The sequence below is a fragment of the Centropristis striata genome, chromosome 6 (genome assembly GCF_030273125.1).
Source record: "Centropristis striata isolate RG_2023a ecotype Rhode Island chromosome 6, C.striata_1.0, whole genome shotgun sequence".
NCBI lineage: Eukaryota > Metazoa > Chordata > Actinopteri > Perciformes > Serranidae > Centropristis > Centropristis striata.
This window is the reverse complement of record NC_081522.1, coordinates 23,426,443-23,445,670: the sequence shown is the minus strand read 5'-3', so window position 1 is coordinate 23,445,670 and position 19,228 is coordinate 23,426,443. Positions and strand designations below refer to the sequence as shown.

The following is a 19,228-nucleotide window of genomic DNA, read 5'->3' as shown; positions in this document are numbered from 1 at the left end:
TTTGAACAGTTTTCCCTTCATCTCATGGAGGTTTCAAATTGCGATTCTCCCAATGTCAGGTAAACTAGGATTCTATTAAATCTTGTGGCAGGCCAATCACAGGTGATGACCAGAGTCTGATGGTTTGACAGATCGCTGTCAGTCCCTCTTTATGTAATGAATATATGTTTGTGATTGTTGACAAGTTTTGTTTAGACTGGGCACAGATGCACATTAAAAGCCAGACTCTCAGTTGAAAAGTTGATGTTACATTCAAGAAAAAAATCGGATTATTTTAACAGATCTTTGGTACGAACAAAAGGGAAGTGACTCGTACCTGGTGAGAACAGTTCTGATATTAAGCATGGCAACTTTATTTACATAAATAATTTCATACATAAGTAGTAATTTCACTGGCAAAGCAGAGGCATATGTCTTCACCCTGTGTAATATTTACAATGTAGATGACTGACAATTGGTCTGGCAAATGGGTAATTTAGTGCTGCTAAATCTATACACACATATAAAATTTAAATTATAATGTTGGGATGTCTAACTACAGTCTGATCCAAATCTTACCGAATCATTATCCTATTCGCCAGATAAACCCAAACTCGGCCCCATAACAAAAATAAATAAATAAGAAAAGAAAAAAGAATGATGAGCTTGGAAAGAGTCAGAGACACAAGACAAACGTATAACGGATACTGTAAAGTCAGTGTTAGAAGATAAATATAGCTAACCAAGCCAAGACTAGCATCCCATAAATTTATCGCATAGTCGTTGTTATTGTGTGTAGTAAACAATATTTTTTTTCAAGAGTTGTAGCCATCAGAGAGTGCAGGGGCCTTTCTGTCTGATGTTTGTATGTTCCCCTGGTGTGAGTTTGTTCCCATAAAAAAGCAAATGAAATGCACACTAAACCATTTTCAAATTCTTTAAGGGATAGTTAAGTTGTATGTACTGACAGAGTCTTTATATTCTGTGCAGTAGATGATGGTCTGCCCAGTTTGGAGAACCAGACGGGCACTCCAGACAGGAAACAGACGGCAGACGGGGCCTGTCACAAAACATATTTTAACCATCTGAACAAAGGCCCACCCTCAAAATGTTATACCCATTTATGTGTACGCTATATTAATGATTATGTCCACCAATAGTCCTCAGCCGTTTCATTTGACGCTACTTTTTCTCAACCATAGAACTCCATGTCCCTATAAGCTCACAGATCGGCTGTTTTGGTCCGAATCAAACTGTAGGCATGGGTTTACAGTTTATACACCGGCACCACTACGTAGCTTTGGCTCTTTCTCTGGCTTCATCTCTGGGTTTCCACAGAAGTTTCCCCTCTCTCTCTCCTTCAGCCCATTCTGTCTCCATCTGCAAAAGTTCTTCTACTATATATTCCGGTTCATAAAGATATCCTTTTGTCCATATCCAAGACAGCTGATCTGCGGCATTTAAGTGTGGTTATGCGTAGGAACATGGAAGTTCTACGGTTGAGAAAGAAGTAGTGCCGAATGAAACATTTTTTACATGTAACGTACCTATAAACATGTTTAGAATTTTTTAGGTTGGGCCTTTTTTTAGGTGGTAAAATACTTTTTATGTTGACCCTTGCTTCAGCAATACATTAATTTATTTTACTGCCTGGAGTGAACCTGGACCTCCAAACTGAGAACACACATACCGTCATCTACTACACAGAATATATTGACTGTGGGTAAAAACATCAAACAACCCCACTTCCAAAAAATCCAAAGTTAACTAAAGTTAAGTTTAGTTCCCCATAGATATGAAAGTGTGACTGCTGACCCAGCAATCACTCATTATATTCTCATGTAGGCTCCATACTAATCCCAAGAGGAGAACCAGTCAGTTACTCAGTTTCACCAGTTCACACATGTCAATGTGCAAATTCACATTAAAAATAAAACACATGCTCCACAAGAAAAAAACAATGTGAAATCTCAGGTGTATCAGCATGAAATATCAAACACTTCAATCTATAAAGCCATCTTAACTTACCTCGCTGTGCTGGAGCTGTCAGTCATGCAACCAGTGTTTATCCTTCCCTACCAGCTCACCAATCAACACAACATGTCTGACTTGACATGACAGCTCCAATAAAGTGCTGTTGGTGAGAAGAATGGGACCTGGTTTGGCTGGAGCCGCGGCTAATATAGTGAGGAGAATAGACACGTCTGATACCTTTGTTCCATTGTTTCAGTGCGGAGGGCGTCCTGATTTACTCCGCCTGTCAGTCTGTCTCTCTTCTCTGTCTCGCTGCCCTCTACCTGGTGTCTGTCAACTGTTACACCTTTCTTTTTCTTTCTCTATAACTCTGTTTCTACCTTTTTTATTTCCTCCTTTCCAATTCATCCATCTTTGTCTCATTTACACTGTAAAAAAGAATCTGTTTAATTTTCGGTAAAATACCAGCAGCTGTGGTTGCCAGAACTTCACCGTAAAAATTACAGTGAGTGGGTTTTCTATTCTAAATTTAAATGTAAATATCAGCAAAAACTGTAATTTAGTCTGAATAATCCTGTTAATTTTAGGGTAATTGTGTCATTCATTCATACATCATGGTATTTCTCCATAAATTTTGCATGAAAATGTTATATTTTACAGCAAAACTGTGTTGATTCCATTTTATGACAGAAAAAAAAGTATAAGTTTTGTGCCATTCTTTGATTTATGTAATTAATGCTAATTAAATTAAAAGTGTCTAATACAGTGATATACAATTTTTCATTTCATGCCCTATTTCTGATGTATTTGACAGTGTATTACTGTTATTTCTACAAACCTTTTTTACAGTGTAGTTGCTCCTCCTCTCACTAAAACAGGCATTCAATAACAGAGATCTGAGCTTCCAATCAGGGAGCAAGCAAGTTGTGTTTGTGAGATGTTACAACATTTGAAAGCAGGCAGCGGTAACACTTTACAATAACCATCAGAGTGATGTTTATAGATGGTTTATAGACCAATTATTAACCATTTACACAAAATTCTATACATATTTAAACTTTAAATGTTTTCAAGCAATTTCTTAAAGGTATAGGAATCATTTTGAAATCATTTACATACTTAATATGGTGTTAAAAATGTTATAATGAGTGCAAAACTATCAATAAAGTAATAATTATAATGTAATTGTTTGTTTATGATAAAGTAACTATCAACTTACATTAATATACCATCTATTATATAGATGGATATAGATATATACCATCTATATAAATTATAGTTCAACATGAATACATTTTCTATTTACCATTCTAAATGGCCTATATACGGTTTATAAATGATGATTAACATTTATAAACGATCTGTTTATCTAGAAATGTTGGTTATTGTAAAGTGTTACCCAGGCTGCCTGCAGGTCTCGTCATTTAGTCTAATTGATTCTCTTAATTGTCTTAGGAAGACCAGAAAGTTCCTGCCTTTTCCTCCCTTGCTGTCTTTTAGCATGTTAATCATGCCTGTTTGTGGCGGATGTTTGCCGGCGGTGAGTTAAACTCGTCTGACGTAAATTTCAATTCGTGCCCGGACCCCAGACACATCAAGCAGATGCAAAATCCATTTTGATGAGAGGAGCTTAAAAAAGGAGGGGAAGCAATAAAAAACAGATTTGTCTGGTGTGAACTGCCCAAGAGATGCTGTCCTTGCATGAGCTTAAGCAAGACTGAGTGATTGCTCATCCTGCTGCCTGAGCAAGCTAACACTGGCATACATTAAACTGAATTTGTCTTCTTTGGTTTGTTTTGCTCTATATCCTTTCTTCCGTATTCATCTGCTGTCATCTGTGATTTTTAATGGTAACCTTTATTGCAAAAAATGTCTTAAAATAAACATCTATAGTCCTTAAAATACTGCATTTTTTAAAATTAGCTGGACTGTGTGAATTGAATTCCACTGCAGCACTCACTGCTGACCCTCTTAACAGTCTTGCTGCTTAATGACACTCTTGTCATCCTGTTTGTTTTGGGTTCTTTTTTTCAACGAGGGTCCCTCTTGATTGTTGCCCACTCTGTCAGACTTATTGTGATTGGCTCAGGACACACTGGCTGATGGGTAATGATTAGCGAAGGCCTGGCGAACCAATCAAAGCCACTTAATTAGTGCCATTGTTTTCCCATCTTCCTGTTCTGAGGACTCGGTCGGTTCTACCCATCCGTGTCTCCACCAGGCCTCTTCCCTCTTATTAGCAGGCTGGAGTGGCAGGACAATCAGGGAGAGCACTGGTCCAAGCTCAGCATTGTACACACACACACACACACACACACACACAGAGAGAGAGACACACACACATTCTTGTACACTCAGGGTCTCACGCACAATAATGCACTCACATTCACAGCATCACTTCAGTGCCTCCTCTACTCTCTCTCTAACCCTCTTTCTCTCTCTCTCACACACACACACACACAAGGCCTGGCCTGGTCCCAGGAGTCCTTTCATGGCCAGTGATTGTCATTCGCAGCTGGCTGTATGACCTTGATAGGGATAACAGAAGCACCACTGAGGGATGCTACTGCATACTCTCTCTGAAAAGTACACACACACACACACACACACACACACACACACACACACGCACACACACACACACACACACACACACACACACACACACACACACACAACCACTCGCACAAACACACACATCAGATCCGAAATCCTCCCTAATTTTCCCTGAAAAAACACAAGGACACGGGGAGTGTGTGTGTGTGTGTGTGTGTATACAGAATTAGCATGATAATGATTCAGTGTAATGATGTTTTCTTTGGACCAACTTACACTTTCTTTGGCACACTTTGCTTTGCACAGCAGATTTTTCTTGATTTTTGAGACCCACACACACAAACACAAAGAGAAAAAAAAAAACACCCAAGTGACTTCCTACAAGTTACACAACAGGTTTTCAGAAAGACGTCTGCATGTGTGCGTATTTGTACATACCTGTGTTGCTAATCCACAGGTTGTTGTTTGTTGCCCTCCTGACACCTGACAGGAACACAAACAGCAGGAGATGTTATCAAGCCTAAACACACACAACAGAACACACATCGACATGCACACTCAGGTGCCGATCCATTGTTTTGGTGCTCACTCTGTCTGTGAGCTCGGAGGTGTTTGGTGTTGCGGAGCCGCGCCACACCTCCTGTCATCTTCCTGCAGTATCACCAGCCCCACAGTCTTTCATGTCTGCTCGACTGGTAATGAGAGCTGATAGAAAGAGGTGAGATTCTCCCATCAGTCCTCCCACGCACACAGAGGAAGACAGACTCTGTGGAGACAAAGCCACTGGGTGCACGTTTCTATGCCAGCGTGTGTGCAAGTCGCAGTGTGTGTGTGTGTGTGCGCGCTGCAGATTATCATACTTCTCCCCCACAGAGTCGTCTCCTAAACACTAAACTTCTCCTGACACTTCAGTTACTCTTCAGCTGAAGTTACAGTGTCTCTATCAGCTCTCTCATGCTCTCTCCTCATTCTGCATCCTCACACGCCCCCACATTCTCCCGCTACGTCCGTTCTTCTTGTTTTCCTCCGCTCCCCCCCCCCCTGCATCCGTCCAAGTTTGACGCAGAGCCATCTGTGGAGCCAACTAATGTTGCACCTCATTCTTTCTTTTGCTTGTTTGTTTTCTTCATCTGACCCAGTTTGTCAATCTCAGCAAGTGCTGATTGCCACTGTGATTACTGCTCAGAAATATCTCTGTCCTCAATGGCAGCTATTGCACCTGTGAGAGTGTGTGTGTGTGTGTGTGTGTGTGTGTGTGTCTATGTGTATATGCACATGTGTATGTCCTGACACAGATAGAGAGATGTGGAGAATACACAATGATAGACTTACTGTATGATTAGGGGTTTCTAACCAAGGATGCATTACTGCACTAAAAAAAAGACTTGTTCCCAGAACGTAAGAAATTATGGAAATAATTTCCACCTAAATAAAATGCTTTGATTTACAGAGAAACTAGTTTATTAATAGTTTTAGTTGCACTCATTATAACATTTTTAACACCATATTAAGTATGTTAATGATTTTTGAAATGATCCATATACCTTTAAGAAATTGGTTGAAAACATTTAAAGATTACTTATGTACAGCACGTTGTAAATGGTTAATAATTGGTCTATAAACCATCTATAAACATTAATTAGATGGTTATTGTAAAGTGTTACCATAACTGCTTTTGCTACACTTTAGCTCTCATCCTTTGCTAGGACAAACAAAAAGAGCAGAGGGAGTGAGTGTGAAAGGACGCAGTACACAGAAGTGGTAAAGGATGAATGGAGAATGAGATCTGGAGGCTTTGCAGAAGAGCAAGGATGGACATATTAGAGAAAGTAGCAAGCGGCGGAGCAAGGCAAGAGTGAATAGAGGGAAAAGATGAAGCGGGGCATTGAGATAAATGGCACAGAGCTTTGGAGAGGCTATAAGGGCTCGAGCTCCGTCTGGCATCGGGTTGTAACGCTGCAGTCTCATCTCCCATGCTCTTTCAAGTGCGGAGTAGAAAGGCCGTCATTTTAGCCGCCGTCCCGTGGAAGCGGGCTCTCGTTAAAGGTGACCTCGTGGCATACGTGTGATCACGAGGCGGAGGGCAGGGGAAGCGTTTACATGGTTGGCACACAGCGACAGCACACAGGCCCAGAAGGATGTCGTCATGGTGACAGCTCTGTGTGTGTTATGGCAGCTTTTAGACACTCTCTAAGTATTTAGACAGTGACACATTGTTATGGTGTTGGCTCTGTACGCCAGCGCTTTGGACTTGAAATGATTATGAGGTTAAAGTTCTGACTCTCAGCTTTAATTTGTTGCGGTTCACATCCAGCAGGAGGAACAATGTAAGATGATCACGAACTGTAAAGCTGTCAGCACTTCAACCTTTAAGTCTGCACTGTACATGATGCTCAAGGGCTCATCTTTAATCTTAAAATACTTCTAATACTTCGATGTCAGTTACTGAATGATCCTGATGACAAACTTATTTTATTTTGCTTCCATGTTAAAGTAATTGTTTGACATTTTGGAAATACGATATTAATTGTACAGATATGACAGTGGTATCTATCTTCTCCTCAGTGAGATTGTGCAGTGTGTTCTCCTGAAAACATAAACCAAGCTGTGTTCATTTTGTTCAACAACCCTTTTTTTCACTGTGACTATCAACATGTAAGATGAGACTAAAATGTAGTTAATAAATTGTACAACCTGACCCAAATCTTGTTGTCGAAAAAGAGTACACTATACATAATAAACTGTTCTTTTTTCAATGTAAAAGTTCTGTGTGCTGTGTACCATATCAGGATTATAATAATAGTACACAATGGAAATAGTCAGAAAGACCTCATATTCTACAGGCTGCATTGTTAACCACTTAACCTTATCATTATTATTATCTTTTAATCAGATTCTAAAATAAAATCTTCTTTCCAATAAGTTTGACTGAAATTAGTAAGACTTAAGTTAGACTGTCTGAAATGTCCAAAATAATCTGATAATTTAAAAAGACTACAATGTTTTCATGAGCTTTGAACTATACTAGAATAGTTATGGTTAAAACTTCCAGACTTTTAGTCGACTAAAACTCACTCCACACAAAATGATGACTTTGTCTAATGATTTAATAAAAACTAACTAGGCACAGATTGTTTAGTAACATCAAACTATGATTATCAATAACTCATAACGCCTTTCACTGTAACTGTTTTTAATGTTTTTGCATGTGTTTTGTCTGTACTGTTTCGTGTTTTCTCTGTACTCTCGACATCATTGCAAATGAGGGGTTGCCCTCAATGATTCCTCGAGAAAATAAATAAAGGATAAATTAAAAAAATGAACATCATTGATGGCAGTATTGTGTATGTTGACTCACTGGGACTCTTTTTTATAGAACAGCCTTAATGTTAATAATTTAACAGTTTAGTCACAATGTCTGAAAAATGTCAATATGCTGTTATAAACTCCACAACTCTGTAAAGTAAGTCCACACATGAACAATTTGTTTTTTTTTATATTATCATGTTTCCTTTTCTCTGAACCACAAAGATCTACCGGATCTTTGACTTGCTGCTCTTTCTGCAGTTTGTTCCAGAATGTGAATCTAACATGTTGTCTTTTCTGTCTCTTTCTTTTTTTAATCTGCCCCTTCCTACTGCTCGGGTCTCTGCTGCTGCTGCTGCTGGCTACTGCAGTCTCATGTGAGTTTATCTTTCCAAAAAGTCCCTGGGTCAGATCTCTCCTGTCTCAGAGAATATTATTGTTAGCCAACTAACTTGGCAGCACTGCTCAAAAACACGCTGACTGCATGAGCATTTGATTCTAAATCCTCCTCACACGGGTGAAGAACGTCCAACTCTATCTTCATAACATCCATCCTTAATTATTAAGGACTGGAATTTATATTTATTTCCCTGTTCCACTTTCCTTATCTGTAAGAAATCCTTAACAAGTGGTCACAGCATGCTTCCAATGCTCGGGGAAATGATGCTAACTTTCTTGCCAACTGATGAAATCAAATCAAAGTCTTGTATGATATACATTTTTAATTGCCTGCTATCAGGGATTTGCATCACCATTCTAGGCACAGAAAGCTCAAAAATGTATATCAACAAAATTCTAATAATGAGTGTTTTTCAGTATGCTGTGCTTCAAAAAAAGGAGAAAATAGAAACAGTTATTCAGCAGTTCTTTGCCTCAGGAAATAGGCTTACTGTGAATTAAAATGGGAAAAGCTTACAATTGTTTGAGTTGCTGATGTCTTTGTGTGGGCCTGCAGGTGATTTCAAACGAGAATTTAGCGAAACGTATCTTCCGGCTGTCAGGCCGAGGTGCTGACCAGGATCCCAAAGGTCTCTTCACCATCGACACGAACACAGGAGACGTGTCAGTCAGCCGCTCACTGGACCGGGAGGCCAATGACTCCTACCAGGTCAGTGTATGTGTGTGCTTTTGTCAGATCTGGTGCTTATTGTGTCTGTGTGTATGTTCTTTTCTCTCCTTTCTGTCCACCAGGACACTTTTTCTCTGACACAGTTATTGCCGGTTTGTGAGTTGTTGTTACTTATATCTTAAAGGGACAATAGTTCTGCTAACTCTTATTTCTTTGTTGTGAAATTCGGTCATTAGCGAAAGCTAGCGGCTAACTGATGCTAGCGGCTAACTGATGCTAGCGGCTAACTGATGCTAGCGGCGCTGCTTGTTACAGCTACAAGAGTAGCCATTAGCGTATCGAGGGAGAAAGAATGCACAGAGGTGTGGGCAACTTCATATGCACATACACTGCAAAAAAGCCAACTTGTGTTTTTTGGCCTAAAACAGTGATTTAAGTTGGTAAAACTTGGAAATATAAATTATTGACATTTAGGGCAATAATGTAAGTTAGCACAACAAAGGAAGCCAGTTGTCTGCTCAAAAACAAGTTGGTGAGTTGTTGTTATATCTTAAAGGGACGATATAGTTCTGCTAACTCTTATTTCTTTATTGTGAAATTCGGTCAATAGCGAAAGCTAGCGGCTAACTGATGCTAGCGGCTAACTGATGCTAGCGGCTAACGCTGCTTGTTACAGCTACAAGAGTAGCCATTAGCGTATCAATGCTAACTCAAAATTGTGGTCGCAACATTAGCTGACATTTCATGCACATTGCAGAAGTTAGCAGAAGTAAGGATTAAAAGTTATTACAATGTAAAATTATAAGTTAGTACAACAGTTGAGTTGACAAAAATCTGAATTCAGAGTTGAGCAAACTCAAAAACAAAACTAAAATATTTAGTTTAATTGTCCAACTTAGAATTTTATCGAAGTTTGTTGCCTTGAAATTTTGAGTTCACCCAACTTTTCTTTTTTTTGCAGTGTATCAACATGTAAGATGAGACTAAAATGTAGTTTCTTAATTGTACAACCTGGACACTTTTTCTCTGACACAGTTATTGCCAGTGTCAGTGTTGATGCAACTCTCACTTCGTTCACCTTTTATTTCCTTTTCAACTTGGTCAGGTTATTCATCAGCAGTTATAATTGAAACAACATTTTCTTTGATCCATCTCGTTGAAATTTGGCATGTGTTCAGCAAACCTGCATATGGACAAAAAAACTGAACAGTTCAAGGTTTGGGGAGAAAAAAACAAAACTTTGATTTTGTAACAAGTCTATTCATATATTTGGCAGCGTTATTTTGGAACGGGCTTTGCATTTCATCAAGGCTGTATTCTATCGGTGGTTTCCTCTGTGATAAAAGAACATTAGTGCCTGTTTGAGGTGCATTCTGGGTTTGGTGCCCTCAGGGTTGTCTGCCTGACAAAAACCATTTCCCCTATAACAGAAATGGAGAAAGGGGGCAGAGAAAATCTACTTTTTAAGTCAGTCAATTGATCTTATCTTGTTTTCTGAAACCAGACGTGAGTGCGGGTGTTCTGCTGGATGCAAGCTGTTGATAAGCTAACTGACTTTGTAAAAAAACGGAGGAATAATTTACTCTGTAAATAGCAGCAGATGTGAGAGGAGAGCAGTCATGAGGCGAACAGAGAGGAAGGCTGAGAGGGGCAAACACACATTCACCAAATGTCTTTAGTCTTCCCCTGCTCAGCTATCACTGCTTACTATTACATGCATGGTGTAACCAGGACATTGGCTTTCAGAGGTTACGGTCTGATTCAGCTTGTTTACAAGCACCTTTGACACACAGTAACTGTGCACCCCTGTGTCCCATGAATAATCTGGTTAACAGATAGAATGGTCTGCGAGAAAAACATATAACAAGACATCAGCTGCCGCTTTCCTTTCTAAATGAATAATATGTTTCTCTGAATACAGATAGAGGTTATGACCCAATAAAAGAAGCAATATGTATCACTGTCAATCCCACTTTTACTTACACAGGTGTTGGAGAGCAAATGTACAAGGAGTAGCATGAGCATTAAGCTGGACTAAGTAATGGACATTGGTGTCCCTTAAAACAAAATAAGGTCATTTGAATTAATATAGGCAAAGATAAGTGTGACCTCCACAGGTCAAAGTGGTGTGGGTGAGTCTGTATTAAGGCTAATACATACTCTGCAAGAACAGAGACATTTGATTGTTTTTTCGAGGTGGCAAGAACAAGAACAAAGTTAGTTCTGTCCAGGACATTTCATACTTCATGAGAAAATCAAGTGCAGAACTCCTGGGAACTCCACATAGGGCCCTCCCACTGCAGCACACATCTTATTCAAATTTCTGACCAATCACACAAGAAAACAGTTCTGCCCAGATGATGTGTCAAAAAAAGAGAAATTTGTTCTCTCTCCCAGGGCTGCAAGAAAAGAATGACAGCCCTGGGAGAGAGAACACATTTCTCTTTTTCTCTTTGATACAGTGTTTTCTGCTCTACAAGCTGCTATTGTACTATTAATAAGCATGATTCCCTAGTCTAAGGGCCACATCATTGTCTAACTACATGAGGATATATTAAACAACTAGCACATTGCCACTCTTGGATGCTAGGCTAATCTTAGCATCTCTTTTTTGCTATGCAGCCCCAGAAATCACCATCCAAGAAACCCGTTATATTACTTATAGTACCTCAGTATCAGCCCTATGACTTTCTGTCAGACAGCCCTTTATGGCGCGGAACTGAAGACCTTATCAGTGCTTTTTTTAAAAGCCACCAAACTCCATTGATGAAAAAATAAATTTTACCTTGCAGAAAATGGCAGTGGCTGGTCTCTGTGTCCACAGCAGAGCAGTGTTGTCCAAACTTGGAACAGCTTCTTTTGAAAAATGGACCAAGATTATTGAAATAATGGAAAAACTTTGTTTGTTAGTTATCCAATGATTAAAATAAACTACACTGTTATGTTTATGCACTGTAAAAAAAGATAAACAATAGCTACTCAATAAAATTTAGGCAACAGATTGCACGCAATATAAGTTACAAGTTGAGTAAATAACTTAACAGGAAGTGCCTGTCAATTAAAAACGGACTAATTCTATTGTGTTGGATTCATTCAAAATTCTCTTAAATTTAGAATTACACACACATAAAGATTATATTTAATGTGATCAAAATAAGTAGATTCTATCTCAAACATTTTCATATTAAAGTTACTTAAACAACTGCCTCAAAATAGGACACATTTATATTTAATACATTTTATCAAATATATTAAGTAAAATGAAATGACTACAGAATAACTTATTACAGTGTGAGATGAAGATACCTGCATCTTTAGGAGTGGTGATTGCCCAATATGGGTCAAATCAGGTTCACATGTAGGGGAAAAAAATCAAAACTCAAAAAGTGATTAATTTCTGACACAATGCTCCTTTTCTCCTTTAATGTTAAAAGGTAAAAAACTTATAAAACTATCCTTATTTAATATTATTAATATTATTTATTATGTTTCAGACACAATATCATGCATGTAGATATCATACGCATATGAAATTTCCTTTTGCAAAATTCTGAGAGAACAAAATGTCAGTGAGAAAATAAAAAGTAATCTGGAAACAGCGTTTTCAAACGACTCGTTGAATGTTAGCTTCATTAGCTAAAATCTGCTAGGTGTCATCTCAGCTGGCAAAATGAATCGACTAAATAGACAGTGTTGAAATTAAGAACTTCCTCTTGCTTTCGATGTGTGAAACTGCTAATAAACACACAGTTCACACCCACATAGGTGTTTTAAATTCCTCAGGCTGATTAGACTTCACTGTAAGTCAGGTTGATGGGAACAACTTGATTTACAGCACTGTTGAATGAGATGAATGGGCCAGAGCCTTTAAAGCAGCTATTCTCAACCTTGGGGTCGGGACCCCCAATTGGAGTCGCGAAATGATTTCTGGGGGTCGCCAAATCATTTTGGAAGTCAGCTCTGTCTCCACTGTGTTAAAGTGTTTTAGTCTTTTTGGTCATTTACTGTCTTTTTTCAGTCATTTTGTGGGTTTTTTTAGTCATTTTGTGTCTTTTTTGGTCATTTTGTGTCTTTTTTTGGTCATTTTTTTTGTCATTTTGTGTCTTTTTTGTTCATTTTGTGTCTTTTTGTGTCATTTTGTTTCTTTTTTTGGTCATTTTGTGTCTTTTTTTGGTCATTTTGTGTATTTTTGGTCATTTTGTGTCTTTTTTGGTCATTTTGTGTCTTTTTGGGTAATTTTGTTTCATTTTTTTGGTCATTTTGTGTCTTTTTTTTAGTCATTTTGTGTCTTTTTTGGGTCATTTTGTTTCTTTTTTGGGTCATTTTGTGTCTTTTTGGGACACTTTGTGTCTTTTTTTGGTCATTTTGTGTATTTTTGGTCATTTTGTCTTTTTTGGTCATTTTTTGTCTTTTCTGGGTGATGAACTGAACTGTGTGTGTGAGATTGTGTTCAGAGAGTGGGGATCGTGGACAACATGCATGTTAAATTGGGGGTCGCGACTCAAAAAGCTTGAGAACTACTGCTTTAAAGAATATCGGGTCATGCTGTGATATTAACTCTCTGAGTCAGCACTGAGTTATGAATAGTGTGACTTCTTGTTGATCCATCAAGAGTACTAAAAAATAAATAGCCTTGTTTATATTCTTGAGACAGAAGTTAGATATTTCTTTTCAGTCATACTTCTTGTGCCTCTTTTCAAGTACTAAGAAAATACATTTTTTTAGACATTTTTCACTCCGTAATCATTGCTACTTTAATTTACAAAACAAAGATTATAGAAATACACATGTAGATAGCTACACAAACACTTCAATTCAAAGCAGCCACACTTATATCATAGTTTTGTTTTGTTTTTTGTTTCTCATATCCTCAAAGTGTAATGACAAGCTCAGTGAAATAAAGTTTTGGGTCCTCGCTGGCTATAACAAAAGTTGGTACTTTAAACTCTGGGGAGGAAGACAAAGACACAGTTGGGAAAGAAGACAGCGAAAAAAAGAGTGAGGAGCAGAGAACGAGGGTCTGGGGAGCTTCTCCATAAAGATTTTACTGTGTTCAGAATGAGAAAGTTTAGCTCAGCACAGAGATATTTAATGACACAATGACTGAACTGAATCTAATGTGAAGAGTGGGATTGAAAGAGGAAAAAAATAATAAAAAAGGGTGGCAGAGGTGTGGAACATACTTGTAGATTTACTCAATATCAGAATATTATTTATTAATTGTTATTACATTAATGTTGGGAGTTTTTTTGCACACAATATATTTAAACACAAATGGCTAGAAAGTCTATTGCAAGATAAGGGTGATTTATTAAAAGAGCCAGCTGCATATTTTATTATAACCGAGTACATTACCTGTCCAAAAGTAGCTGTTTCAACTTTGAATCGCTTATCTCCCTTTACTTGTTCAGGCTTCTGAACCAATATTAACCCTTATCTATAAGTGATTTGTCTCTCTACCATTTGGCTTCCTCGCAGCCTCAAATGCTGCTTCTTGTTTCCACATGGAAGATTGTATGCTATTTTTCAAAAAAACTGACTATCTGGTACTTTGATTTCGCTGTTGATTATAATTTGCCACACAAGAATGATGGAAAACACGTCTGATGTGACAGACACAGACAGAGACGTTATTAAAACTGTCAGTCAGAAAGGCAGCCGGCTTCGAGTTAAAATAAAGAGATTTAATATATTCATTTTATCTCGACATCTAACAGTCCGCCATGCACCATAACTTAAAATAACATTCAGTTCAGTATAATTCAGTCTTAACCACATAATTCAATTTGAGAATGTATCCGCCTGCTGACCCTAGATTTAAATGAGTCTGCTTTTCAGAAGAAGAAAAAAACCCCAGTGAGTGATTCTGCCCTTACAGTCTGGCCATAAAAGCACAAAGATTTAATTGAAGCCTTCAGTCGATCGCTAAATAATTCTATCAGTGCAAAAAAGTGAACTGCTCTCATGTGCCATTGTTTCAATCAGCTGGAGTGAATTAGTTCTTCACATTCATTTTGTGAACTCTAACCGTGTGTTCAGACCGGACGCGTAGCAAATTTTCGCGTCGCGTTACTCGCGCGAGTTGATCGCGGGAGTAGCTGAATTTACTCGTGTCACTCGCGCGAGTAAATAACTCGCGAATTTTCGCCCAAGAGACTATTTAGCGCCAAATAATTCCCTCCATTTCATTCTGTCATCAACCATGACAAGCATAGCGTCCCTGTACCTGCTCTGGAAGTCCGAGATACGTCGGAAAACACGCCGTCGTGTCTGGGTGAGTGACATCATCCGGAGGCGCACTCAGCACGGAGAGAGGACCGCAGAGTACTTCCACCTTTTTCCTGTCCCTCCTGCCGACCCACTCCTCCTTCCTGCCTCTTTTCTCCTCTTTCTCATGTATGTATCTCGGACACTGGCGTCCAGAATCTCAACGCTGATAGGCTGTCCCGACACAGCGCTACGCGAATATTTCGCCAAAGTTGAATTTATTGAACTCCGCGTTGTTTCATTCGCGCCGCGACATTCGCGTCAATCACGGCATTCGCGTCGCGCGAAACCCGCGATTCGCGCCGCCGGCAAAAATTTGCGTCTATTCGCGTGTTTGCATTGACTTTGTATGTAATCTTGTCGCGCGAAATATTCGCTACGCGTCCGGTCTGAACACACCGTAATGATCATTGTTTCCAATCTGATAGTTTGTCTCCCGATGCACTTTACTCTCTACACTGCAAAAAAAGAAAAGTTGGGTGAACTCAAAATTTCAAGGCAACAAACTTCGATAAAATTTTAAGTTGGACAATTAAACTAAATATTTTAAGTTTAGTTTTTGAGTTTGCTCAAATCTGAATTCAGATTTTTGTCAATTTAACTGTAAGCTGTACTAACTTATAATTTGACATTGTAATAACTTTTAATCCTTACTTCTGCTAACTTCTGCAATGTGCTGAATTGGCACGATTGTAACGCCGCTATGAGATGTCAGCTAATGTTGCGACCACAATTTTGAGTTAGCATTGATACGCTAATGGCTACTCTTGCAGCTGTAACAAGCAGCGCCACTAGCATCAATTAGCCGCTAGCATCAGTTAGCCGCTAGCATCAATTAGCCGCTAGCATCAGTTAGCCGCTAGCTTTCGCTAATGACCATATTTCACCGCTTTCCCGCATTTCACAACAAAGAAATAAGAGTTATCAGAACTATTGTCCCTTGTTGTGAACCCCAACTTAAAGAAATAAGTAACAACAACTCACCAACTTGTTTTTGAGCAGACAACTGGCTTCCTTTGTTGTGCTAACTTACATTATTGCCCTAAATGTCAATAATTTATATTTCCAAGTTTTACCAACTTAAATCAGTGTTTTAGGCCAAAAAACACAAGTTGGCTTTTTTGCAGTGTGTGTGCATATGAAGTTGCCCACACCTCGGTGCATTCTCTCACTCCCTCCCTCCCTCGTTCTTTTCCCAACCAGGCCTGCACCATATCTTGCTCCCTGTCCTCTTATCATAAGGTGATAATAAGTCTGTGTCCCCATCATAACTCAGAACAAGGGTCTCCTATCAAACGCAGCTTCGCCTTTTTATCGATGGTCTAACATTGTGTGGAAGATGAAGCCTGCATCACTTTTATAGTGCCCAGTGGTCCTTGCAGGCTCTCCCAGTCACATTCATTAAGGGTGTCTCCTCTCCTACTGTAGCTAATGGCTTGTGTGGGGATGAACCATGAAATATTCAGAGGCAGATTAAAATCCCCATTACTCTAAAAGGCATTTTATAGACAAAGTGAAACAGGGAGTTCAGAGTCTTTCACTATTATATGACAGATCCTTTTTTTTTACATGTTTGATGTTTCTGCTAAAGCTGCTCCAATCAATATTTTTACATTAACATATGATCATATGAATACTTATATATGAAAAGGGCCACTTGTAATAACAATTCATCATCTGAGTCTGCAGTTATTCCCATTTCTAACTAATTGTTTAAGTTTTCTGGCCAGAACTTTAATGGTTTGGTTCAGTTTCAGTGGTAAAAAAAAAAAAAAAAACAGCTAGAACCTCAAACAGTTATTTAAGGTGATACAGTACAGAGTTTTTGCATGTTTAAGCATACTGTTTGTTTAATCATAGATCAGTGCTTTACAGGTAAATGTGCATTGAAGTCTGACATGTTATTTAACCACTAAACTAAAGATCTTTACGCACTAGGGCGTGACAAGAAAATAACATAAACATTCAAATATAAGCAAATATCTTGCATCAAAACTATTTGTACTGGCAGTGATGTACATTTGTAACAGTTGCAACACAAACACATAAAAAGTTAGAAAAGATTTGGAATCCTATCGATCTGATGCAGCATCTGGCAGTCTGTCTGAGCTAAGTTATTGTATAGCCAAAGCGAATGCAAGCTTCTTCTTTTTTTTTTATTGAATTTCCTTTTAGCAAATTGGTCTGAGTGAATTTCAGTTCCCTCTTGTAAACAGGTGCACAGTGTAGGTCTAGAGCTTTTACTGTGAAAGGTAAGAATGAAAGGAGTGGAATTGGTATGTGCTGCTTTTGCAAGATTAAAGGGAGTAATAAGTTTGCATCTGGATTCAGACTCTGCAGCCTCCGTGTTGATAATCCTTAAAACCCTCGACTTGTGAGACTCTAAAATGCACAATTCACAGACTGATGGTCACCTTAGAGCTAGGCAGGCATGGGAAGCTTTTGTGCTTCATTATTCATATTGTACGCAGGTTTTTGGTGGAGAGATGAGGAATTGCGGCTAAAAATGTTTTGGGTGTATAGTATACTTACTTTCTCTTTTGTTGTCCAGGTTTTTTGGCCTTTCCTTTCTTTTCTTTTCTTTTTCTTTTGGGTTTCACAAACACACAGTTTATTGAGGGTACTGTCCCATAGAGGGAAGAGAGGTGTTGATGTGGGGATGGATAGAAATGGGAACCAGTATGGGTTTCACAAGGAAGTAAGTTCAGAAAAACCCAAAAACCCTTGACTTGTATGTTTTGAATATGTCCCTTCCACACTCCAATTGGTTGTTTCCATAGACTGTATATAAATAATGGACGTAGTAACCGTGACGTCACCCATTGGTTTGTGGACTGCCCGTTGGGCAGAAAACTGAGCAGCGACTCCTTGGAGTGTCTGTTAGTCCAACCAAACGCTGAACAAGACATTTTTACTGAACAAAACATTCAAATAAACTGTCATTAAGTGAAAATACAGTGAAAGGGTCAAAGTTATGAGACCAAACCGCTAAACATCCTCTTTTCTATCTATATAACGTTATATATAACTTTATTGACACGTTGCCGTGGATACGCATTGTTCTGCTTCTCTCCTGGTGACGGCTCTCCTTGTTGGTGACCTGTCAATCAACGGTAGCCCCGCCCCAAATCATACGATTCTTTATCTTCTATTTTCTTCTAAATGGGGCCATTATTACAACTATTGACCTCAAATTGCCTTGAAGATGATTTTTTTTTACTAGTGATTGAGACCATAGTGTTGTCCCTGAAAATTTTTCTGAGGGAATAAATCAAGTCAGAAGTTTTCAAATTTTGCACTGAAATGAATGGGCAGATTTTTTTTGCAGCCAAACTTAGCGCCCCCTGCTGGAATTTTCGGTGGATTGCAGGCTTAAGGCACTTCCTGGTTGGCCTCCATGCTCAGACACGGAGGTTGCCGCCTGGTTGTTTCATGGTGCTAAAAGCATCCCCCCCCCCCAAAAAATGAATTACATCGCTTTTAACATCGCTTTAAACCATGCCATTTTCATGTTATATTCATAACTGATGACCAAACAACAGTTTGGAAGCAATATTGATGTGCCTTAAGACACAGGCATATAAGATGTACATGATATAAAGCCCTGATCCATGATGCTTTCAAGGCAACATTTAAAGAAAAATGTCAGTAAATGTCCAGTCTATTACCCATCAAGAGACATGATAGAACACCATGATGTTTATTCTGAGGCACTTATTTTACATACACAGTGGATGTTGTTTTGGATATAGATTATATATTCCTCTCCTGAGAGTATGGCTACTCATGTCCAGAGCTAAATGTCAATGTGTGGCTGCTCGTCAATACAATCCCCTGGCAGTCTTCTGCTCCAGACTCCATGTCTTGTCTTCCTCTATACATGTATGTCTCAGGTTTGGACTTTTCCAATACACAGAAATGTGTGAATGTTGTATTGAACAGAGTCTGCACTTCCTTCCACTTCCCTTCTTTCTTTCTCCTCCCTATTTCACGGCATGATGATGATTGATTGATATTGGCAAAGAAATGCTACACCTTCCCCACAAGGTCACTGTATATCAAAATGATTTTGCCAAC

General features: G+C 38.8%; 1 protein-coding gene across 1 annotated transcript in view; it reads left to right on the top strand.

Annotated features, from left to right (window-relative positions):
• cdh13 (cadherin 13, H-cadherin (heart)) overlaps positions 1–19,228 on the top strand; it is a 509,931-nt gene that overhangs the window by 189,614 nt on the left and 301,089 nt on the right. Inside the window, exons 5-6 of the mRNA XM_059334282.1 lie at positions 8,187–8,192; positions 8,771–8,923. Of these exons, the coding sequence (XP_059190265.1) occupies positions 8,187–8,192; positions 8,771–8,923 (159 nt within the window). The remainder of the gene's footprint in view (positions 1–8,186; positions 8,193–8,770; positions 8,924–19,228) is intronic.